Source organism: Barbus barbus, assembly GCF_936440315.1.
Source record: "Barbus barbus genome assembly, chromosome: 22".
Taxonomy (NCBI): domain Eukaryota; kingdom Metazoa; phylum Chordata; class Actinopteri; order Cypriniformes; family Cyprinidae; genus Barbus; species Barbus barbus.
Genome location: NC_136750.1, coordinates 11,709,853 through 11,735,328, shown reverse-complemented (window position 1 = coordinate 11,735,328; position 25,476 = coordinate 11,709,853). Strand labels below are relative to the sequence as shown.

The window sequence follows — 25,476 nt, the reverse complement described above, 5'->3', positions numbered from 1 at the left end:
ATAGGACACATCACGTGCTGTATTATATATGACAGAATGTATTACAGAATGTTTAGCAAACACTGAGGAATCAAATAAATAATAATATATAAAAATTATGGAAATTAAGCCTCCATAGCGTAACGCGAGGTGAACAGCAAAGTTAACAAGCTTTTCAAAACGAAAACAAAAAGAAAAGTAAAACTAAACCGCTGACAGGACTTGCATGTTTTTTTTTCTACACGAATACCAGCATGTTCACCTTCTCTGGTTTAAAAAGCGGTCTTTTACTTTAGTTTGAAAACCAAATCCTCCGTTGCGTTCTGTCCGTGGCGCGCACCTTCGTGCTCGTGCTGATGCAGCGAGTATAAACCAGGATCTAACCATGAAGTGTTCGCGCAGAAAGGGCCTCTCTTCACGTTATCAGTGAAATCTGACTCCTGCTACAATGTGCCACGGCTCTGCAGCGCGCGCTGTATGAAGCAGACGCTTTGGAGCAGCGCAGACAGTGCACTCGCACAAATGCGACCATGCCAAATTATAACTCGCACATTCTCAAAAAATGGTCGCAAATGTGACAATTTTGGTCGCAATCTAGAGCCCTGGCGGAGAATGAATGTGCATGTTCAATAAAGCTGTTGTTGTGAGTAGGGTATTCATGCAATACCATAGGCTGTAGTTTCAGAAGCGCATTTCTAGGACCCTATAGTTTTTTTTATTTTTTATATAATTTTTTTATTTATTTATTTTGTGTACGTATTAGTGGCTCATACTATTTTATAGCACTTGCTATTCAATTCTGTAATTTTTAAGGAATTATGTAGGCCTAGTTGTTTAATTGTACACACTTAAAGGTGCCATAGAATGGAAAACTGTCTTTACCTTGGCATAGTTGAATAATAAGATTTCTGTACATGGAAATGACATATAATGAGCCTCAGACATCATTGTTTCCTCCTCCTTATGTAAATTTTGTGAATTAAAAAGACCACTGAAAAATAGGCTAGTCAGAACATAAGACCGACTGTTACGTAACAGTCAGGATCACTAATAGTTACGCCCCCAACACTTACATAAACCCACCCATGTTCTAGGCCAGCCACCAGCCGAACCATCAGAAGTTCTGCAGGTATTGTGAAGAAATACGAGCGAGGACAACAGCAAAAATGGCAGATCATGGAAATAAATGTTATGTTCCAGGCTGTGCAGGGGATGTGAAGTTAATGGATGGGTTGGTGTCTGTATTCAGAAAGGCACGGAAAAGAAATAACGCGTTCTAATAAAATAATGTGAGCGACTAAAGGGACATAGTTAGCTCCTTGCTAGCTGTGGCCTGTTGCAGTACATAAGATTTCACTTACCACATAAACAGAATAAGGAGAGATGCTTGAGGATGATGGCGAATGATTTAAGTTCAAGTTCATGTTTATTTGTATAGCGCTTTTTACGATACAAATCGTTGCAAAGCAGCTCTACAGGAAATTAAGTTTCCACAATATATTTATATATTGCAGAACCTTAATATATTTAATTTATGGCAAAATTAGGTAATTCTGTATGTTGTCTGAGCGTTGGCATCCTCTGAGGTCCTCTGAGGGGTCATCTCAGATCATTTAAGGGTTGGATCCAGACTGAAGCTTCTGTAATTCCTAGTTACCACGGGATGTTAATCCTGTGGCAGAAACAGAGAAACAAATAGAGACATAATTAGCGTAGCTGCTGTTCCATCTAAGCAAAAATTATTTGTTCAACCCAAGCTAAAGAATAATAATAAATGTACATTTGATCAGATATACTACAGTACAAGATTATAAAATGCATTATGTGAATGCTTGGCTAAAGAGATGTGTCTTTAATCTAGATTTAAACAGAGAGCGTGTGTCTGAACCCCGAACGTTATAAGGAAGGCTGTTCCAGAGTTTGGGAGCCAAATGTGAAAAAGCTCTACCTCCTTTAGTGGACTTTGATATCCTAGGTACTACCAAAAGTCCAGAGTTTTGCGACCTTAAGGAGTGGGTTGGATTGTAGCGTGGTAGAAGACAAGTTAGGTACACAGGAAATAATATTTTGTAAATTATACGGAACTTAATAGGTAGCCAGTGCAGAGACTGTAAAATTGGGGTAATATGATCATATTTTCTTGACCTGGTAAGAACTCTAGCCGCTGCATTTTGGACTAGCTTGTTTATTGAATATGCAGGACAATCACCTAGCAGTGCATTACAATAGTCCAGTCTAGAGGTCATGAATGCATGAACTAGCTTTTCTGCATCAGAAACAGGTAGCATGTTTCGAAGCTTGGCAATGTTTCTAAGATGGAAGAATGCTGTTTTTGTAACATGGGAAATATTATTTTCAAAGGACAAGTTGCTGTCTAATATAGCACCCAGATTTTTTACTTTACAGGACGTGCATCCGTCTAGTTGTAAATTGTAATCCAAGAGATTCTGTGTACTGTTTTTTTGGTCCAATAAGTAATATCTCTGTCTTATCTGAATTTAATAGGAGAAAATTATTGGTCATCCAATCTTTTACATTTTTTACACAATCTATTAGCTTAGTTTAGACGTTTAATTTGGTCTTGTTGAGATATATAGTTGAGTATCATCAGCATAACAATGAAAACCAATCCCGTATTTTCTAATAATATTACCAAGGGGCAACATGTGTATTGAAAATAGCAGAGGACCTAGGACAGATCCTTGTGGTACTCCATACTTTACTGGTAATAATTGTGATGACTCTCCTTTTAAATGAACAAAGTGGTAGCGATCGGACAGGTAGGATCTAAACCATCTTAAAGTCTGCCCTTGAATACCAGTATAGATTTGTAATCAATCTATGAGTATGTCATGGTCTATAGTGTCGAACGCAGCACTAAGATCAAGTAATACTAGCAATGAGATGCAGCCTTGGTCTGAAGCAAGAAGCAAGTCATTTGTAATTTTAAGAAGTGCAGTTTCTGTACTATGGTGAGGCCTGAAACCTGACTGAAATTCTTCATAGAGATAATTTTTTTGCAAGAAGGAGCACAATTGAGCAGACACAACTTTTTCTAAAATTTTAAACATAAACTGAAGATTTGAAATGGGTCTGTAATTTGCCAGTTCATTAGAATCTAGTTGTGGTTTCTTAATAAGAGGCTTAATAACCGCCAGCTTGAATGGTTTTGGGACGTGACCTATAGATAACGATTAATAATATTAATAATATTGAGAAGCGGTTCTTCTGCTACAGGTAACAACTCTTTCAGTAGTTTAGTGGGTACAGGATCTAATAAACACATTGTTGGTTTAGATGCACTGATAAGTTTATTTAGCTCTTCCTGTCCTATAGTTGTAAAGCACTGCAGTTTTTCTTTGGGTGCGATGAATGAAGCTGAAATACTAGACGCAGTAGAATCTACATTTGTTATTGTATTTCTGATGTTATCTATTTTATCAGTAAAGAAATTCATGAAGTCATTACTATTAAACTGTGAGGGAATATTTAGATCGGGAGTGTCTGGTTATTTGTTAATCTAGCCACTGTGCTAAATAAGAACCTTGGATTATTATATTGGTTTGCGGATATGCTCTCCCCTGGCAGCTTTTAGAGCCTGTCTATAGCTGGACATACTGTTTTTCTACACAATTCTAAAAACTTCCAAGTTAGTTTTTCTCCATTTGTGCTCAAGATTATGAGTTTCTTTCTTGAAAGCATGGGTATAACTGTTGTACCATGGTGCAATACATTTTTCTCTAACCTTTTTCAATTTGAGGGGGGCAACAGCTTCTAATGTATTAGAGAAGATAGTGCCCATGTCGCTAGTCATTTCGTCTAGTTCATGTGTATTTATGGGTACACAGAGCAGTTGAAATAAATCAGGCAGGTTATTTGTGAATCTGTCTTTGGTGGCTGGAACAATAGCTCTGCCCAGACGATAACGCGGAGCCATATAATTAATATCAGTAATATGCAGCATGTACGATACAAGGAAATGATCAGTAACATAATCACTTTGAGGTACGATATCTATATCGGTAAGATCAATTCCATGTGATATAATTAAGCAATATAATCTAGCGTATGATTAAAACGATGAGTGGGCCCATTGACGGTTTGCTTGACTCCAAAAGAGTTTATTAGGTCAGTAAACGCAAGTCCTAACGTATCATTTGTATTATCAACGTGAATGTTAAAATCTCCGACAATTAGCACTTTATCAACATTAACCAATAGATCTGAGAGGAAATCTGCTATTTCTTTTAGGAAATCTGTAAATGGCCCTGGCGGTTTATACACAGTAGCCAGAGCAGGAGATAGGAGAGATTTATTTTGCATATCTAACAGTGTAACATTAAGCAGAAGTATTTAGAATGAGTTAAACCTCCGGTATCCTGTTTTCTGAGTAACATTAAGAATATCACTATATATTGTTGCAACACCGCCGCCACGACCATTCTGACCATGTTTATAACAGTAGCTTGGTGGAGTAGACTCATTTAGACCAATATATTCCTGTTCGAGATGGCACCGCAGATGGCAGCTACTGTGCATTGCTCTTCAGTGCTTGTACTGTTTTTGTTTGTTTTTCCCTGTTTTTTGTTACTGAAATACCATCAGTTTTACCACACACACCACAAAATCTTTTACCGGATTTTGACTACTCGGACGTTTTGCTGGACATTGTAGTTGGTGGAGCCGTAGCTCTGGCCAAATGCTTCAGGAGGACACGCAGACGGGGAAAGCGAGCCGGCGCGCTCGTGAAGCTTCGTCAGTGCGGATTTCAAATGCCGTTGCCTAGCATCCATCTGGCAAATCTCTGCTCTCTACCCAACAAAACGGACAAACTCCTGCTCTTCCGGACAAGCAAGGATTTTTCTAACTCTGCTGCTCTGTGTTTCCCGGAAACCTGGCTAAATGGTGACATACCGGACAGCGTACTACATCTGCCTAACTTCACGCTGATCAGAGCAGATTGGGATGCGGAATCAACGGGGAAATCGCGTGGCGGTGGGACGTGCTTTTACATCAATGAGAGGTGGTGTACAGATGTAACTGTTAAAGAAGATATGCTGTTTAGATCTAGAAATGCTCTTCATTAACTGCAAGCCGTTCTGTTCGCCGCGGGAGTTCTGCTCGTTCATTCTCGTGAGTGTCTACATTCCACCGCATGCATATCACTCGGTTCCACGAGCAGCTTTAGGACTCTCTGATCACTGTTTGGTTCATCTTATTCCGTCCTACAGGCAGAAACTTAAATCTGCAAAACCTGTATTAAGAACTGTTAAAAGATGGACTAATGAAATTATAGGGGCGCGAAGCGGTTCCGGGGGGAGATTTCGAAGGCCGTAGGAGGCGGAGGAGGAAAGGTCGTCGCCTGGGGCCTGGCTCGCCTCTTCTGCTGCTGATGCACCCAGGGTCCGTGGCTTCCCGGCGCCGGAGTGAAGGACATCTGGGAAGATCGCATCCTGGGTGCACAGTGTCTATGCAGAGAAACACACGGATTAGAGGTGGTGGGAGTGTTAGCAGCATGCTGTATACTTACCCCGGACTTGTGAGCGTCAGCCTGGGATGTTTCCAGCACGGCTCTCCGCTCTCTCAGATGGGCCTGCTTCTCCACCAGGTCGCGGATCTGCTTCTCCACGGCCTCCAGCTCCAGCTGCACCGAATGCAGCTCGAATTTGACCTCATCTGCACTCAAAGGTAGACACAAATCCGCCATTTAAGCAAGTAACCGTGAAACAATGGTAATGTGTGTGAATAGAGTATTGGCAATGTAAGCGGGATTAGCGGCAGCCACGCTGCCGATGCTAATGGGCTATAAGCTAAATAGCAGACTCGAGAAATCAAAATAAAACTAGTGATAACAAGGCGCTCTGATTAGTTTTGTTTTGGAATGCTATACGGGATATATTCACACGTTATAGAAACGAAAATGATAGTGTATAAAATTGTTTTTAAGATAAAGAAGTTTTTAAGATTTAAGATAAAGAATCAACTTGATGGAGCTCAAACTCAAAACACGCAGTCACAAATCAGCGCATGCGTAAACTTGCTCAGGATTTACAGATCCTGAGCACCACTGACAAGCATCTGATCTTGTAAAATGTGTGGTAAGTACTGCCACTCCATAGTATAAACGGAGTACATGCGATCGCAAATCTCGAAACTGAAAGTAAAACGTGATCATGTATTCCAAAGCAGTTTCAATGCCCTGCATATTAATAGGGGCTCCTTGATGCCCACATTTTATTTACAGTATAATTACACAACGATATAACTGAGCAAGAAAGTATTGAAATATATATATTTTCCCTGTGTTTCCTCCCTGTGAGCTACTGAAATGAGCTGCACTGTGAAACATTTACATTTATGTATTAAGCAGATGCTTTTATCCAAAGCGACTTACAGTGCATTACAGTGCTATACATTTTTTGTCTGTATGTGTGTTCCCTGGGAGTTGAACCCATGACCTTTTGCGCTGCTAACACAAAAGACTGCTAACGCAGAAACAGCCAGTCAGAGCAGAGCTCAACATTATTATTCATGACCCTTCCAAATAAGCCAATAACAGACCATTTCATTCTGGGGAGAACTCTTAGGGTTGTAAATGGACATGTAAAACTTTTTTTTTTTTTTTTAAGAATTTTTGCCCTTACCTAAGCCACATACCATCTATGTAGATATCAGAGAACAATTTAAAATATTGTATCATTGCATTCTATGGCACCTTTAATTATTGTCCTAACCAACACCTAACCCTAAACATACCCGTTGGTAACCCTCTTGAAATATTTAAACTAATTTATTTCAATATATTCTATATATATATATATTCTGGTTTTAAATTCAGTTTTCTTGGAAAGAAAGAATTGTGTAGGTGCAGCGTTTCACGTCTGATGTGTGACTCACTTAAAGTGCAGTAAACGGTAAAACAATGGCAGTACAAATTAGTGTGATTATTAGTACTTTAATAAATGTAAAATAATTTGAATACAGATACTAATTTACAACATCCAGCGGCACAGTGAACGGTTTTGCACAGCTAAATGGAGATTACTGACACCCCCTCGAACACTCAAGTTCTTCCGAACAGATTCAGTCACTCTTAACACACCTCACACCACAGGAAAATATGAAAAGATAATCTTTAGATACACCAAGATAATCGGGACATTACCTAGGATTTTCGGAAGGGGAGAAATCGGCCCAAAATCAGCCCCGATTATCTTGTGGTATGTACCCAGCATTAGATATTCTGCCAAAAAACATCTGTTTGGTTTTCTAAGCATGCACATAGAAAGCGGCTGTCACGTGTTATGGGAGTACTAAACTAAACTTTTTCATGTCTTATTGCGCTTAAATTGTCAAATACACACAAGTTTACGTTAAAAACACACACGAGTTATAAACAGGCCCGTAGCCAGCTATGAGGTCACCGATGTAAATGTTTCATGTTCAGAAATAAAATTTGTTCTCTGAATGACTGATTTGCTGTTTAAAACTCCTCGTATGAATGTCTGCATGTATAATCCACAGTTTGCAAGAATGTTTAGCATCCGTGGAATGAAAATGATCGCTGCGAGATGCTGTGGAGTGAACGAGTCTTGAGAGAGTTGTATGTGAGGGCGTGGGCACAACCTCCGCGTTGCCAGATCCAGCTATTATAAGCATTTTTGGACTTGTCTTTTCCACTTAATTTGAAACTTTAGAAAGTTAATAGTGGGAAGTTGCAGTTTAGGGTTAGCGATATCTGTATCTTATTTGCAAAACATTTGAAATATTTTGGTTTATTTTTATTTATTTTTGCAGATTTTGTTGGTTTTAATCTGCAATATCTGGCAACACTGCATTGCCAGCACGTAAACTGACAGCAATCAAAAAATCCCATGGCCAGGTTATTGCTGACAGGATACAGTCGGTAAGGGAAACGCAAAAAAATGGTTACAAAAACAGTCGGTTATATCTTTGAAGGTAAACAGCTGGGAAAGAACCCATGTTTTTATTAGATTTGTGTGGCAGCAGCATCATACAATAAATAAATCAATAAATCCACTGCACTCTTGTTTCCTCTGAGGCTGGGACTCTAAATAGTGTTCTGTACTTGTCATTGCAGCCAAAGACCGAACAGTTAGCATGCTTTGCTTGAACTTTCACCAGTCAGAACTGGTACCCCCGTTGTCGCTTGTGAAAACACAATGGTGGTGCCTTGGTTGGAAACTAGCAGATTAAGGGGTGGTAATGTTATAATAAGATCCCCTTTCTACGTCATGGGGGGGGGGGGGGGGGGATCTGAGCGGCTCGTTTTTTCAATAGCTTGCAGAGAAAGGCTAACCAAAAACAATTATGGTTGACCAAAACTGGTTCCATTAACTGAGTTGTTCTTTTTTTCACTTTTTTTTTGGGTTGGTAGATGCAAAGATCATAGCAAAGGCAACATATCATATGAATTCTGTGAGCAGAGGATGGGAGCGCCTGAGTTTATGGTGATTAGAAAAAATCTCTGTTAATCTTAATTCTGGTCATGGCTTGTCTTGAAAAAGGAAGACTGTTTGACGCTCGTCGTGCGAGATGTCACACTGCAAGACTGCGGCAAATCTTCCGACACTGCCAGAATTTTGTTGGAGGTAAAATTTGATCGAAACGGTCATTAATCGGCTGTCGGTGAACATGTCAAACTAATGATCAAAGACTACAGATTTTAGCCTAGGAATCTTTTAGGATTTTCAAAATTTGTCTCAGACAACCAAATCATGGCCAGAATTGCACAATATGTGCTGCGCTTTAGGGGTCTATAAAGAAAAAAAGTTCTGCTTTTCAGGCTTGTTTAACAATAAGACCACACTTTAAAGAGTAGCAATTGTTTAACTGCTGTATTTGAAATTGTGTTTGTGGATTAAGATTTGTACAGGAATGCTGTAGTATAATGTAGATCCAGACTACATGGAATGTTTTAAACAGGGAGAAACTAACAGGCTCACAGAGACTGGCTAGCTTGAGGCATTTCAATGAATTGAATAAGAATGATTTCTGCAATCGTATGAATACTTCTAAATGAACACAGTGAACTCACAATGTAAATAAGCGACTCCTTGAGCAGTGTAAACTGTGTCATTGATTAGAAGGGGAGTTTGGGTGAAAATGCATCAAATCATTGATCTGTTACCTATAATGTAGATAAATTGACTTCTCCTTCAATTATAAAGAGAACCTTCTTTGATTGCTTTCTGTATATAAAATATAGATAATAGTTTATCGTCATGCTATTAACAGAAACAGTGTGAAGTTAGTTGTTTTGCGACTGGGTTGATTAAATTATGAATAAACGGCAGTAAGCCCTTAAATATTACACAGATAACAAGGTCATGATGGTCATGAAATGCAGTTTGGGGTTTTTATATTATGTTTCTCAAGGTTAGTTTAGAAAGATTTTGCCTGATAAGGGGTGTGTTGAGGAGAACTGTGACGTTGCGATTCTCCCGATTTCAAATCTGGGTGTTTCCCAAGGGTATAAAAGATTTATTCTTTATCTACTGTACCTTTAAGATTTCTTTGTGAACACTGTTTATTGATTGACTGTACTCTTCACGTGAAATGAATCACAGCAACTACTCACAGGGTTGTGAAACATTCGGAGCCAAAATGTGTTATTTGAACCGTTAAGATCAGAATGACATGAACAGGGATCTTGTTAAAAATAATCTACTTTTCTAACTTTGAGAAGGCTATTTGGAGATACCCCTCAGATAGGTACGACCAAGATACAGCGTTTTCTTTATATCTTATTGTTAGACTAAATACCAACTCTAAAAACAACATTGTCTTCTGGTGTTTTGAAGTAATAATATCCGTCCTAGTTTTCTCCTTGAAAGTGCTTTTCTACAAGTTCACCATCACTGGGTGAAGTCTTGTTGATGTGAAAATGTTTGCGGTGGTGTGTATTTATCCTTATGTTGTGACTGATTTCTGAGTGTGATGTTTATGCAGCTTAGTTTCAATAATTATTTTGGCCCGGGAATGACATTTTGAGTTTTGAAAGATATGTTGTTGTTGTGTTTTTGTCTCCCTGTCAGGAAGGGAGAGATGCAGGGTAAATGTGCCAGTATTATATGTTTAGTCTAGCGTAGTTATTTATTTATATATTTATTATTGTGTGTGCGTTTTCATTCAAGCGAGAATGAAAAGTGGATTAAGCAGCAAGGTCACTGGAACATGTTGTGTCCAAGAGCAGATAATTGCCTCTTCTGAAGGGGAGAAGAGAAGACTGATTAGAGCTTGCTGCCACACATCTCACAACCCTTCTCTCTGCCCCCCCCCCCCTGCCCCCCCCCCCCCCCCCCCCCCCCATTTCTACTAGCTTGTCTTTATTATTAGTGGCATTACAATTACTAAAGAGAATGAAAATTAATTAATCATCATTAATTTACCCTCACTTTGTCCTTCCATTGAAAGTCCATTTCACCAAAAATGTGATGCTTTAAAGTAAAGTACGTAAAGTCGTGACGTATTGTCAAGTATGGTGACCCATACTCGAAATTGGTGCTCTGCGTTTAACCCATCCAAGTGCACACACACAGCAGTGAGTAGTGAACAAATGCACACACACACACACCCCCACACACACACACCGTGAACACACACCCGGAGCAGTGGGCAGCCATGCTGCGGCGCCCGGGGAGCAGTTGGGGGTTCGGTGCCTTGCTCAAGGGCACCTCAGTCGTGGTATTGAGGGTGGAGAGAGCGCTGTACATTCACTCCCCCCACCTACAATCCCTGCCGGCCGGGGACTCGAACCCGCAACCTTTCGATTACGAGTCCGACTCTCTAACCATTAGGCCACGACTTCCCACATTATAAAGACATTGTAAACAATCAATACAAACTGAGCAGTTTATGATGATTAAATTTAGATATTGTATTTACGTATATGCATTGATCAACACGCATTTAATTAGCGCATCAAATATGGTAAACACAGAAGTTTAACAGTATAAACACACACATACAGGTACGGAAAGTATTCAGACCCCCTGAAATTTTTCACTCTTTGTTATATTGCAGCCATTTGCTAAAATCATTTTAAGTTCATTTTTTTCCTCATTAATGTACACACAGCACCCCATATTGACAGAAAAAGAATTGTTGACATTTTTGCAAATTTATTAAAAAAGAAAAACTGAAATATCACATGGTCCTAAGTATTCAGACCCTTTTCTCAGTATTTAGTAGAAGCACCCTTTTGATCTAATACAGCCATGAGTCTTTTTGGGAAAGATGCAACAAGTTTTTCACACCTGGATTTGGGGATCCTCTGCCATTCCTCCTTGCAGATCCTCTCCAGTTCTGTCAGGTTGGATGGTAAACGTTGGTGGACAGCCATTTTTAGGTCTCTCCAGAGATGCTCAATTGGGTTTAAGTCAGGGATCTGGCCATTCAAGAACAGTCACGGGGTTGTCACTTCAGTCTGGATCTAACCATTACATGATCTGAGATGACCGAACACCTGAGATGGAGGATCAGCGCCGGGAGATGACGTATGTGTCCCTGATCGTAGGCAGAGGCCAAACACCTGGATGAACGCCAGAGACAGATCCCCATTGAGGACCCCGCCACTTAGACAGCCATCGGAAAAGACCACCGGAACCAGCTGAGCCCATTCAATCTGACTTGCTGCAGTTTGGAACTGAACTGCTGGTTTGTTTGGCCAGAGGAGAATTGGCCCCCCGACTGAGCCTGGTTTCTCCCAAGGTTTTTTCTCCATTCTGTCACCGATGGAGTTTTGGTTCCTTGCCGCTGTCGCCTCTGGCTTGTTTAGTTGGGGACGCTTCATTTCCAGCGATATCGTCGACCTGATTGCAAAGACACTATTTACACTTATTGACACATTATTTTCCTTTTTTTTTGATATTGTGCAGTGCTTTGACACAATTTGCATTGTAAAAAGCGCTATATAAATAAAGGTGACTTGACTTGACTTGTTGTGAAGCCACTCCTTCGTTATTTTAGCTGTGTGCTTAGGGTCATTGTCTTGTTGGAAGGTAAACCTTCGGCCCAGTCTGAGCTCCTGAGCACTCTGGAGAAGGTTTTCGTCCAGGATATCCCTGTACTTGGCCGCATTTATCTTTCCCTCGATTGCAACCAGTCGTCCTGTCCCTGCAGCTGAAAAACACCCCCACAGCATGATGCTGCCACCACCATGCTTCACTGTTGGGACTGTATTGGACAGGTGATGAGCAGTGCCTGGTTTTCTCCACACATACCGCTTAGAATTAAGGCCAAAAGTTCTATCTTGGTCTCATCAGACCAGAGAATCTTATTTCTCACCATCTTGTGGTCCTTCAGGTGTTTTTTTGTGTCTTGCACTGAGGAGAGGCTTCCGTCGGGCCACTCTGCCATAAAGCCCCGACTGGTGGAGGGCTGCAGTGATGGTTGACTTTCTACAACTTTCTCCCATCTCCCGACTGCATCTCTGGAGCTCAGCCACAGTGATCTTTGGGTTCTTCTTTACCTCTCTCACCAAGACTCTTCTCCCCCGATAGCTCAGTTTGGCCGGACGGCCAGCTCTAAGAAGGGTTCTGGTCATCCCAAACGTCATCCATTTAAGGATTATGGAGGCCACTGTGCTCTTAGGGAACCTTAGGTACAGCAGACATTTTTTTGTAACCTTGGCCAGTTCTGTGCCTTGCCACAATTCTGTCTCTGAGCTCTTCAGGCAGTTCCTTTGACCTCATGATTCTCATTTTCTCTGACATGCACTGTGAGCTATAAGGTCTTATATAGACAGGTGTGTAGCTTTCCTAATCAAGTCCAGTCAGTATAATCAAACACAACTGGACTCAAATGAAGGTGTAGAACCATCTCAAGGATGATCCGAAGAAATGGACAGCACCTGAGTTAAATATATGAGTGTCACAGCAAAGGGTCTGAGTACTTAAGACCATGTGATATTTCAGTTTTTCTTTTTTAATAAATCTGCAAAAATGTCAACAATTCTGTGTTTTTCTGTCAATATGGGGTGCTGTGTGTACATTTAATGAGGGGAAAAAAAATGAACTTAAATGATTTTAGCAAATGGCTGCAATATAACAAAGAGTGAAAAATTTAAGGGGGTCTGAATACTTTCCGTACCCACTATATATATATATATATATATATACACACACACACACACACACACACACACACACACACACACACACTGTGTGTGTATTAGAGGTGTGCCATGTCATACCGTCCACGTTTTGGAAGTAAATATCACAATGACATTTTCACATTTACTCCCAAATTTTTATTTTCGTTATGCATCTGAATGTTTTTTGTAATCTCCTTTATTCTCATTCGTGACTATAGATTCTCATTTGTTTAGTTTTTTCCTTTTGGGGTTGCTCTTGATAGCAGCAGATGTCTTTAGAGAGGGGCATAAAGTTCCAGACAGAACTGGCATTAAATTTTAGTGCACATTTCTATACAACAGTGCATCTGTTGGGGGACTTAAGCAGTATATTATGATAGTACTTGAATTTTTATGTAATGTTTTAATGCTATTTTTTTATCTACTTCTAATTGGATGATTGGTTATCTGCTACAAAGTTCACACGGGTCACACACATGAAATCCTTCAAGAGATGAGAAAACGGAAGTGGGGAAAAAGGTGGGTACTTAGGAGTGAGTCAGTGGGGAATTGGTTGCTTCTGCTGTGCCCAAAGAGATTGAGTGATAAAGTGAAAAGGTGTAGATGGGGAGAAGAGAAATAGGTTGTTAAACTGGTCTTGCTGTGGTGAGGAAGAGTGGAGTACTGGACCTGAGAGAATGAAAAGGCAGAGGGTGGGAGAAAGAAATGTAGGAGGAGAGAGGTGAAGAAAAATACACTTGTGAATGGCTTCTGTAGGCCATGAGAGGTTAATATGTGCAGGACCTCTCACTTTTTTTAGTTTTTTGTCATCTCTTCCTCACTTATAAATCAATCTAAAGCTTTTGGCACTCACAGACACTTTTCCCTATTGCCCTAATATGAGTGTCTGTGTGTGTCTGACAGTTTGTGGAAGCAGGTGAGGAGGTTTAGCATAGTCTTCTGAAGGCTTATGAATTGCTTATGAGTTATCTGTGTTATGTAAAATAGAAAATTCAATTGAATTACTGACGCACACCTCATTGTTAAGCTGATTTTTCTTCCTCTATGATAGAATAACAAGTCTTGTTTGCTCTGTGTATTAATAATGTGCCTGAGACGTTTTCTCTTAAAGGGGTAGTTTACCTCAAGAAAAAATAAATAATTTTTTGTTCACCCTTGTGTTGTTTCAGATTACTAATATGACTTTCAAATGTTGTGTGTTCTGTGCAAAAATACTGAAGAATGTGCTAGTCTTTCCCATGCAGCTACAACAGCGCAAATTTGAAAAGTACACAAAAGCACTATTAATGTATCACAAATGTTTCATATGACACATTTACTATATTTCAAAGTCTTTTGAAGCAACAGTAGTTTTCGTGTGAGGAATTTTAGTCTGTATTATATGGCATGTGTTGTGTAGACCACTGTTAAGATGCTTTATGGTTGGTTTTGGAAGCTTGACAGCCCTGTATAAATTTATAAAATGTTAAAACGAGTGGTCAGGATGTTCTGCATTTTTCTGCATTTTTTTAATTCATTCATGTATTTATCTATTCATTCATTGATTTATCTTTTATTTAAATAAGGTATATTATTTTAGACTGTAGTATGTTGATTTTAGAATTTTTATTTATTTGAATATTGAAATGAAATTCTTTTTTACTCTGACTTTTCCTATTTTATTCCTCCTCCTTGCCCCCCCCCCCCCCCCCCATCCTCTGGCACTGCTTTCCAGTCGGTTACCACGGAAACAAGGCTCAGTGTTGTATTGTACTACAGGCATTATTCTTCAGTGGCTCCGCTCAGATCCGTAAGTGTTCTACACCTCTTTTTCTCCACTCCACTCTGCTGTTTCATAACCCACTCCCCCGTCCTCTATCTGCCTGCTTTGACTTTACCCCATGAGAGGAGCCAGTGTTTAATCAGTACACAGCCGGTGTGCAGGGTGCAGTATGCACTTATATATACTCAAAGCAATGACAAACATATAATTGCACATACATTCAGTATGACTGACTGACTCACTCTCATCATCTCTGCTTCAGCAGCTGCAGAGGGGAGATGCCTACCGTACCGTTCACCATGCCTCTTAGCTTGACTCATTCACTCAGACAGCTTTTACCGCAACCCACATAGAAAACGCATTATGCACTGGTGTTTTTTTTTTTTTTTTTTCTGTTTTACTGCTGACATAATCACACGCACTGAAGTCCCAGATAAAAGCCTCTTAGAGATCTGAATGCTGTAACTTAGGGTACGCTTACAGAGTCGGTGTTTGGGATTGACAACAGTGTTTACTAACAGATGCGACTCTCAAATTGTCCTGTGCAGACAGAAGCTTACAGGAATGGCTCGAATACTGTCTGTGTGACATAGTAACTGATATGAATATTCTTTTAGATTCTTGCAATATCCGTAAAGTCTTTAAACATGTGTGGCCTTCAAGAAATATCATTGTTGTCAGTTATGAGTAGGTTGCTTCATATCATCCGAGCTTTAGGAATCGTTCTCATTTTTGCTCTAGTTATTTCTTCTCACCCATTCACAAATATGGAAAGTCTGTCCTTTACTCAAGTTCTCTTTTTTTATTTTCTTCCCCTCAGATATCTTTCAAGCATAAGTCATCTGATCCTGGATGAAATTCATGAGAGGAGTCTTCAGTCTGATGTTCTTCTTACCATCGTGAAGGACCTGTTAACTGCTCGAGAGGACCTAAAAGTAGTCCTCATGAGTGCCACGCTTAACGCTGAGAAATTCAGCAAATATTTCAGTAAGAGAAATAACATTGTCTTCAAATAATTAAAATAGCTAAATGCTATATGACTGATTTGCTGTTTTGCATCATTTAACTTTGTTTATAATATAATATGTATAATATATAATAGCCTAATATCTCTGTACAAAGGAACACGATATGCCGAGTGTAGTGTAATGACTGGGATAATAGCTTTAGCATTCAAGGGGAAAAAGTCATTATGAACAATGGAAATCCAACCAAGCAAGAAGAAACATGCATTCTTACAGATTCTTACTCTCACAGATAATTGTTCCATGATCCATATTCCTGGATACACATACCCAGTGAAAGATTACTTACTGGAGGATGTGGTGGAATTGCTTAGGTGAGCTCATTTACAGTTTTATGGAATATTTACAAAAGTGTCGTTCTAAAATGTGGGGTCAGTAAGAAGTGAGCAATGAATAATTTATGCAGCAAGGATGCATTCAGTTGACTAAAATATTTCTATTTCTATTTAAATGTTTTATTCATCAAAGACAAAAAAAATCACAGTTACCGAAAAAATATTAAGCAGCACAACTTTTTCAATGGTAATAATAATAATAATAAGTGTTTCTTGAGCACCAAATCAGCATAATAGAATGATTTCTGAAAGAACATCTCACACTGATATAATGGCTACTGGAAATTCATCTAATTCATTACAGGAATACAAGTTCAAGTTCAAGTCTGCTTTATTGTCAATTCTTACAGATGTACATACTTTAAACAAATAAATGCATCCTTGGTGAACATAAGAGACTTCTTTCAAAAACATTCAGAAACCTTTCTTTCCCCAAACCTTTAAATGATAGTGTGTATTTTAATTCACTGCACTGCTGGTTCCAGCTAAAACCAACTTAAGATACCAGCTTTTACATGGTTCAAGCTGATCCAAAGTGTTAACATGCAAATTAAAAAAATAAAATTCAGTATTTAATCAGCTCTTTTCCATACAGTTTAACATTTTGTACTATGTCTGTTTGGATTGACATTTTTGGATGAACTATTCCTTTAGGTTGGAATGACTTGGTGTTATCTCCGTTTTAGATTTTCCCATCATGTTGTAGCTCAGTGACTGCAGTAGATGCAATATAGTGAGCTTGACTGACTGAACATAGGAGTAGGAGTATCTAATTGGAGTATCTAACTTTGGTTGTTAGGTTCAAGCCACAACATCAGGACCGCAGACCTCGCTATAGGAGAGGATTTATGCACGGCCAGAATGTGCGGCCAGAGAAAGAACAGAAGGAGGCCGAATACCGCGAGAGCTGGCCCTGCTTCGCTCGTACGCTCAGAGATCGGTCAGTCTTTTTTGATAAACAATCTCATGGTGTTCTGTTCTACACAGGCTGTACTAAATCTATTCCCATACTTAACGACAGCAACCACCATCTCACACCTCGATGTGCAAGCACATTAAAGTTAATGAACTTTTTGACGAATTACATTTACAAACCTGCACGTCAAATTTATTTAGTGTATTTTAAAAATAAAGCTATTGGTGGGGCTGTAGTTATATTGTGTTGTTGATGTTTGTCTTGGAGCTTATAAAGGTGAATTATAAAAGCAAATATTTACCAGTGCTTGTTGAGTCACCGAGATGTGATGTAGCGCGACTTCTCTGCTGTGTGATTGGCAGGTACTCAGACAGCACCATTGATGCGCTGGAGATGATGGATGATGATGACAAGATCAATCTGGAGCTTATCGCAGCATTGATCAGACACATCGTGATGAAAGAGGATGTGAGTGCTTTCCCTGTACGCCTGGCTGTTTTTTTTTTGTTTGTTTTTTGTGTATGTGAGTGTGTGTCCATGTGACTTGGCCGAATCAGGGACAGATGGTGAGTCTCCTGTAAAGCAGCAACATGTTGGCATGAAATGTGTGCTAATAGGACTGCTTAGCAGATGCTCTCCTCTCCTCTCCTCAACTGATGTGAAATGAACTTCTCTTTATACCTGTGGGATTGCTTCTGTCCACAGTCAGCTATTTTATGTGGAAAACTAATAAGCACATGTGTCACATGATTGCAGAGATATGTCAGAGCTGCTGAGATAAAATACCACATTCTCATCATTTTCATATCATTACATATTCATACCCAACATGGATAAAAATAGTCTGAATTCTCAAATAAGAGAGGTATAACACTAAATTATTATAACCTACTATTATACCCCTGAAAGCGCTCATATTTATCGCCCTGTGGTGTACTTATAATATCAGACATGATTTAGCTTAAAACCATTCCTATCTCTGACCCTTAGACTTAAATGGGCTGCTGTGCCTTTAAGGCACTGTCTCAAATGACATTGTCAGCGCTTGTGGTTATCCTCCAAGTCACACTTTGGTGATGTAAGCCAGTGCAGATCCATGGGGGCTTGTCAGCATGTCTTTGAGGGTGAATGTGTTATAAAAATGTACATTTGGAAGAGACTTTAATCGTCTTATTTTATAATATAAATCTGCCTATGTATTACAAGCAAGAGTTATGGAGTGTGTTTTGAACATGCACTTGAATATCTTTATTAAAAAAGGCACTTTTTAGGGAACAAATAGATGGTACAGAGTAGAAATTGAGACATTGCTGTAGATTTCATGAGCCCATTTATTATTATGCATTTTAAACAGACAGTGGTGGTATAAATCAGAAATTACATAAGAAGTGAAGTGACATTCAGCCAAGTATGGTGACCCATACTCGGAATTCGTGCTCTGCATTTAACCCATCCAACGTGCACACACACAGCAGTGAACACACACACACCGTGAACATACACCCGGAGCAGTGGGCAGCCATTTTATGCTGCAGCACCCGGGGAGCAATTGGGGGTTCGGTGCATTGCTCAAGGGCACCTCAGTCGTGGTATTGAGGGTGGAGAGAGCGCTGGACATTCACTCCCCCCACCTACAATTCCTGCCGGCCGGAGACTCGAACCCGCAACCTTCGGATTACAAGTCCGACTCTCTAACCATTAGGCCACGACTTCCCCAAAGGGAAGTATTCTCACCTTTTCTTCTTTCATTTCATTTCTTTTTTTTGTATGTTTTTGAGACTCACAATCATTCTTCCTTGGAAAAAAAAAGATTGATAAGGTTTACTTTTGAGACTCTTGCATTTATAAATGTAAAACTTGCTTCAGAAAATATGGAGGACTAGGAATGACACTTAAAAATAAAATGAATAAATTGTATAATTCAGGCATGCAAATGGCAATAAATCCATTTTTAATGGGAAATTTACAGAAACATGTAGAATTGTTCATGTAATTCATGTCTTAAAATGTAGTTAGAAAAATAAAATATTTGAAAAATTGTCAGAAATAAACTGGCAAATACATTTTCAATTGTATTTATTTTTTTAGAAGTTTAATTTAACTACATTTTAAACAGGAATCAAATATTTGGTTTTAAATTTAAATTTACATAGATCAGCCACAACATTAAAGCCACCTGCCTAATATCATGTAGATCCCCATTCGTACTGCCAAAACAACCCAAAAGTGTCAAGGTATGGACTTCACAAGACTTCTGAATGTATCCTGTGGTATCTGGCACTAAGACATTAGCAGCAGATCCTTTAAGTCCTGCAAGTTTCGAGGTGAGGCCTCCATGGATGAGGATTGTCAGGTTGTATGGAATGTGCTGGAAAGAGCACATCATATAGATGCTCAATTAGATTAGAGGCCAAGATAACATGATGAACTCTTTGTAATTTTCCTCAATCCATTCCTAAACTGTGTTTGCTGTGTGCCAGACGGTGTGTGCCATACGAGAACATCTCATGTCATGTTTGTGTTCTGCAGCAATCTTTAGGTACATGTCAAAGTAACATCCACATGAATGCCAGGACCCAAGGTTTCCCAGCTCAGCATTGCCAATAGCATAACACTGTCTCCACCAGCCAGCCTTCTTCCCATAGTGTATCCTGTTATTATCTCTTCCCCAGGTTAATGATGCATAAGAACCTGGCCCATCTACCTGATCTAAACAACATGATTAATCAAACAAAGCAACCTTCATCCATTGCTTGATGGACCATGTTGCCATTGAATGTTTCAATAATGGACAAGGGTTATCTGACTGGTCTGAGGCTACACAACTTTGTACATGGAAAACTGTGATGCACTGTGTGTTCAGACACCTTTTGATCATGGTTTTTCAGCAGTTTGAGCTATAGTAGCTCATCTGTGTGATCGGACCAGACAGGCTAACCTTCGCTCCCCATGTCCATCAATGAGCCTTGGGTGCCCATGACCCTGCTGGCGGTTCACAAGTTGTCCTATTTGGCCCTTGTCAAAGTCACACTTTTTGCTTGCCCATTTTTCCTGCTTCCAACACCTGAAATTCAAGAATTGACTGTTTACTCGCTGCCTAATATATCCCACCTCTTGACAGGTGCCAATGTAATGATAAAATCAGTGTTATTTACTTCAGCTGTCAGTGGTTTTAATTTTGTCTGATTAGTGTATTTTTTTTTCATTTAAATATGATTTATTTATATTTTTAACTTTTAATTTATCCATTTAAAAAGTGATTTCCATTTTTATGTTAATTTAACAAATTATGAATATGACACCAAAATAAAATGGGCGCTTCAATAGCTTCAGCGCAATCTTTCTTGCTGCTCAAATAAAGACTATAGAATGCCCAAGAAGTGTCACTCATATAGTTTTGAATGGGGGGGGAAATGCATCGATCAATATGGCCGCTCTATCGAAGAAACGCCTGCCTTTTGATAAAAGAGCCAGTCACTTATGGGTAAAGTCATCGTGTCACTGCAGCTGACGTTAGAAGTTCCGGTTGCTATAGAAACAGCCAGCGTTGGCTGGTCTAGCCTGAAACATAAGTTTTTTTTTAACACCATTTGAGCAAATGAAACAACATTTATGAGACGTTGTCTTTTTTTATTGGTGATTTGTAAATATGAAACTTAATTGTAAGCTTGGCGAACAGTTTTGGACAATTCGATGTTTCCCCATTTCAAAGAGATGGGAGCTGCACTTTCACGCCCGAGAGGTGCTTTAAAGATGGCCACCGAGTGAAATGAATTGCCTTAAAGGGACTTTGGAACAAATTAATACGATAAAACCAAGTACAAATTTCTATTTAGGCCCAAGAGGTCTATTAGGCTCCAGTTGGAGATGTGGCCTAGTGGTACATGGACACATTATACATAGTTCACGTTCTATGACGCATTGGTACCATTGTTGGTGAACTAAGCTTGGATTGTTTTTCATTCTCTCTACTTCTCATAATTTCCTGTCTTCTCTGTACTTGTCACAGAATGGCCCGTGTTACCCGTCACTCATCACTGTCACCTGCTTATCTCCAATCATCACCGGCACCTGCACCTCATTATCACCAGCCACATAAAAGCACTTCCCTCAGCTCACTAGGTCGTCTGATCTTGAAGTGACGTGACGAGCACTGCAAAGTTCCAATCCGGATTGCTTCCCATAAGCTGAGTATATCAACCTGCAAATAACTTACCTGTCCTTACTTACCTTCTGCCTTGTCCTCTTCCAGTCCTCCTCCTCGTCTGTCCCCGGTGGCTTTGTTGAATCCTCGGATGTCTCTGCCCCTCCGACGCTGCCAAACTCCAGGAGCTGTCAAGACAGAGAGACTGATTGGGATTGACATTCCTATTACTTTAACCTCACGAATTGACACTCACCAAGTCCGAAGAATCCGCACGATTGCTATTTGCTGTTCACCCTGTAAATAAACACCTTGTGATTTCACTTACCTCTGTGTCCGACCCGGTCCGTTACAGAAGATCGGACCCTTACCGAAAATGAGGAGGCGGCTGGTTTTGGTTCCCCGCAACGGAGGGTCGTTGCCGATCCTCCTGCTTCCTCCACCCACGGCGAAGTATGTTCCGTCAGCGGCGATGAGGAATCCGCCGCAACCCGCGATGAACGTTGCGCCGTTGGAGATGGGGATGATTCCACAGCACACGAACAATCAGGCTCCGCCAACGCAGAATGACGGGCTAATGGATGAGGCTCTTCCCCCGGAGTTCTCGGCTCCCGTTCTTTCTCCAATGTCGTCTTCTCATCAGTGCCTTCCAGTGCCTGCTCCTCGCAAGCGCCCTCCAGTGCCAGCTCCTCGCCAGTGCCTTCCATTGCCTGCTCCTCGTCTGCGCCCACCAATTCCTGCACCTCGCAAGTGCTTACCTGAGTTCCCGCTGGTCCCGTCCAGCCCACCTGAGTTCCCGCTGGTCCCGTCCAGCCCACCTGAGTTCCCGCTGGTCCCGTCCAGCCCACCTGAGTTCCCGCTGGTCCCGTCCAGCCCACCTGAGTTCCCGCTGGTCCCGTCCAGCACCGCGCCTCCCGTGCGCCCTCTAATGTCCGCGCTGCAAGAGCGCCCGCTAATGTCCGCGCTGCAAGAGCGCCCTCTAATGTCCGCGCTGCAAGAGCGCCCTCTAATGTCCGCGCTGCAAGAGCGCCCTCTAGCGTCTCCGCTGGTTCTATCCAACTCCGCGCCTCCCGTGCGCTTCCAAGAATCCGCTCCTCCAGAGCGCCCTCAAGTGCCCGCTCCTCCAGAGCGCCCTCAAGTGCGCGCTCCTCCAGAGCGCCCTCAAGAGCCCGCTCCCTCTGAGCGCCCCACAGAGCCCGCTCTTCCGGTGAGACCCCTTATGGGGAACATTCCCAAATAAATTTTGGGGGGGGGCTATACACTTGTAATCCTAGTAGCCATAGTGGCCTTGCTAGGGACATTTGTCAGGGCCACTATGGCTCATTTCGCATGGCCACATGAATCCCTTTGGGCTGCCCAAAAAATATGGCCATGGCTGCCCAAGCCTCCTGTCCCGCCATGGCATCCCGAGCCTCCTGATCCGCCATGGCTCCCCGAGCCTCCTGATCCGCCATGGCTCCCCGAGCCTCCTGATCCGCCGTGGCCCCCCGAGTCTCCAGATCCGCCGTGGCCCCCCGAGTCTCCAGATCCGCCGTGGCCCCCCGAGTCTCCAGATCCGCCGTGGCCCCCCAAGTCTCCAGATCCGCCGTGGCCCCCCGAGGCTCCTGATCCACCACGGCCTCCCGAGTCTCGGGATCAGCCACGGTCTCCCGAGCCTCCAGTCCTGCCCTGGCCTCCTAAGGCTCCTGATCCGCCCTGGAGGCTTCCCTGTCCTGTCCAGGTGCTGCTCCAGCCTCCAGGGCGCCCACCCCCCCCTCCCCGGTATTATTGTTACGTCGCGGGACGCGCCGTCCGGGAGGGGGAGGTAATGTCACAGAATGGCCCGTCTTCCCCGTCACTCATCACTGTCACCTGCTTATCTCCAATCATCACCGGCACCTGCACCTCATTATCACCAGCCACATAAAAGCACTTCCCTCAGCTCACTAGGTCGTCCGATCTTGAAGTGACGTGACGAGCACTGCAAAGTTCCAATCCGGATTGCTTCATGGACCGTCTCTGCTTCCCATAAGCTGAGTATATCAACCTGCAAATAACTTACCTGTCCTTACTTACCTTCTGCCTTGTCCTCTTCCAGTCCTCCTCCTCGTCTGTCCCCGGTGGCTTTGTTGAATCCTCGGATGTCTCTGCCCCTCCGACGCTGCCAAACTCCAGGAGCTGTCAAGACAGAGAGACTGATTGGGATTGACATTCCTATTACTTTAACCTCACGAATTGACACTCACCAAGTCCGAAGAATCCGCACGATTGCTATTTGCTGTTCACCCTGTAAATAAACACCTTGTGATTTCACTTACCTCTGTGTCCGACCCGTTCCGTTACAGTACTGTGCTGTCAATAAAAAGTTGCAAAATGTCCAAACAAGTATAGCGCTGAAGAGAACGCACAGACCCTGAACTGGTTTGTCTTGTTGGCAGACAATATTTCCTAGAGTTATGCAGTCAAAAACTTAAGAACATAATTTCTGTATGAGAAGCTTAAAGTCCTCTGACCCTTACTAGAACAGTGCAGCAAAAGAGAAATCGGAGAAGAGTTTAGCTTGTGTTTATTGGCCGCTGTCAGATACAGCAGTGTGTGTTGTCTTTCAGGAGGAAATTATTGCGATTGGCTTATTACGAAGCCAAATCGTGAAATGACTGGCTCCTTACTAAAGTTAAGAAGTCAAGAATGTATGTGTCTAAGAAGAAATATGGTCTGGTAACCCCTAAAATGGCGGGAAAATAGCTCTCTTTGTATCATGAAGTATAAAATAGCCCCATCACATCAGCCTCAAAGTCTTTTTGTGTATGTCTGTTCTTTTTGTTTGGGGGAGGAGGATGAAGAGCAAGTTTGTTTTTGTCGAAAGGGGCACTTTCATCATCAGTGTCGCAGTCCTGGATGTCACAGCAGAACAGGGAGATTAAGTATTCTTAATTAATCGTAACATTTGGGAATACTTGGCTTTTTAATGTCAGGTTTGTTTTGCTCTACACAGAGGAATCTGGGTCACAGAATGCCCTGAAATAAGTTCACATACATACGCACACAGTTTCCTTTTGGCTTGGACAACCAGCGACATACTCATGTGCATGCACACATTGCAAGAGTAAGTAGATTCTGTTTAATTTGTCATGTACCCTTAATGTGACGTTGCTGGGGTGTTAAATATAGAACCTAGGGCCGCCTGGGAACACTTCATGTTTTATCTCCCCCCTCCCCTCTGTCAACACTGCATTTTTATGAGGGTAAACCTCTCCGATTGCTTTTGCTAACATAAAAGATTTGATTCACTTTATCTGACATTGGTAGGCGGCTCTGTTTTTAGGACAGAAATTACCCCTCAGATCACAGTGTGGGGATGTAATTTGTGCTTGTGGTGGTTTAAGAACTGTCAGAAATTTTCTTTGAACTTGCCTAATGGTACAAAATGAAAACACTTCATTATTGTGAGTTCATTAATTGTGTGTTTGTGTGGAGTGATTTAAGTGGTTAACAATCATATGACACATGGAGCTGCAGAGCTCATGGGATGCTAGGCTATTGCGGATGCCTGGTAAGGTGTTATGTGGTTGCTAATGTGTTCTTAATGGTTTATAGTGGTTGGTAAGTTTTTGTTTTAATGCTTTTGAAAGTCTCTGTAAGGTCCACACATTTGGCCCAAAGAAGGTATCCAATGGTGGATGAAGGTTTCCTGCGTGTTCGGTCTTTTCAATGTAAGTAAATTTTATTTATATAGCACATTTAAACATAGCAAAGCTATCCAAAGTGCTTAACAATGTAATAGAAATTAAAATGAGAAAAGAAAACAAAAAAAAAGAAGCAAACAAGACAACCAATAAAACATCAATAAAATTTTAATTAAAATGCAAAGGAAAAAAGATATGTTTTCAATCTTGATTTAAAACTGGTAATGAAAGGTGCAAGGCGGCATTCTAGAGGCAACTGGTTCCATAGACAAGGGGCATTGACTGAAAAGGCTCTGTCACCCTAGGGACAGATAAAAGAGCCCTGTCAGTGGATCTTAAATGTCTGGTAGTTGACAAAGGGACAAGAAGAACTTTAAGATAAGATGGAGCTTGATTGTTAAGAGCTTTGAAGACGAACAGCAGAATCTTAAACTGAACTCTAAAATGGACAGGAAGCCAGTGTAGTGAAGTTAAAATTGGAGTGACGTGGTCATATTTCTTTGCCCCACTGCATTTTGTACCAGCTGGAGACG

The 25,476-nt window shown here is 41.2% G+C and overlaps 1 protein-coding gene across 1 annotated transcript in view; it reads left to right on the top strand.

Annotated features, from left to right (window-relative positions):
* LOC306887958 (ATP-dependent DNA/RNA helicase DHX36-like) overlaps nucleotides 1-25,476 on the top strand; it is a gene marked incomplete at both ends in the record, with an annotated part of 73,451 nt that overhangs the window by 7,596 nt on the left and 40,379 nt on the right. Inside the window, 5 exons of the mRNA XM_079446017.1 lie at nucleotides 14,811-14,885; nucleotides 15,679-15,845; nucleotides 16,116-16,197; nucleotides 17,018-17,158; nucleotides 17,497-17,602. Of these exons, the coding sequence (XP_079302143.1) occupies nucleotides 14,811-14,885; nucleotides 15,679-15,845; nucleotides 16,116-16,197; nucleotides 17,018-17,158; nucleotides 17,497-17,602 (571 nt within the window). The remainder of the gene's footprint in view (nucleotides 1-14,810; nucleotides 14,886-15,678; nucleotides 15,846-16,115; nucleotides 16,198-17,017; nucleotides 17,159-17,496; nucleotides 17,603-25,476) is intronic.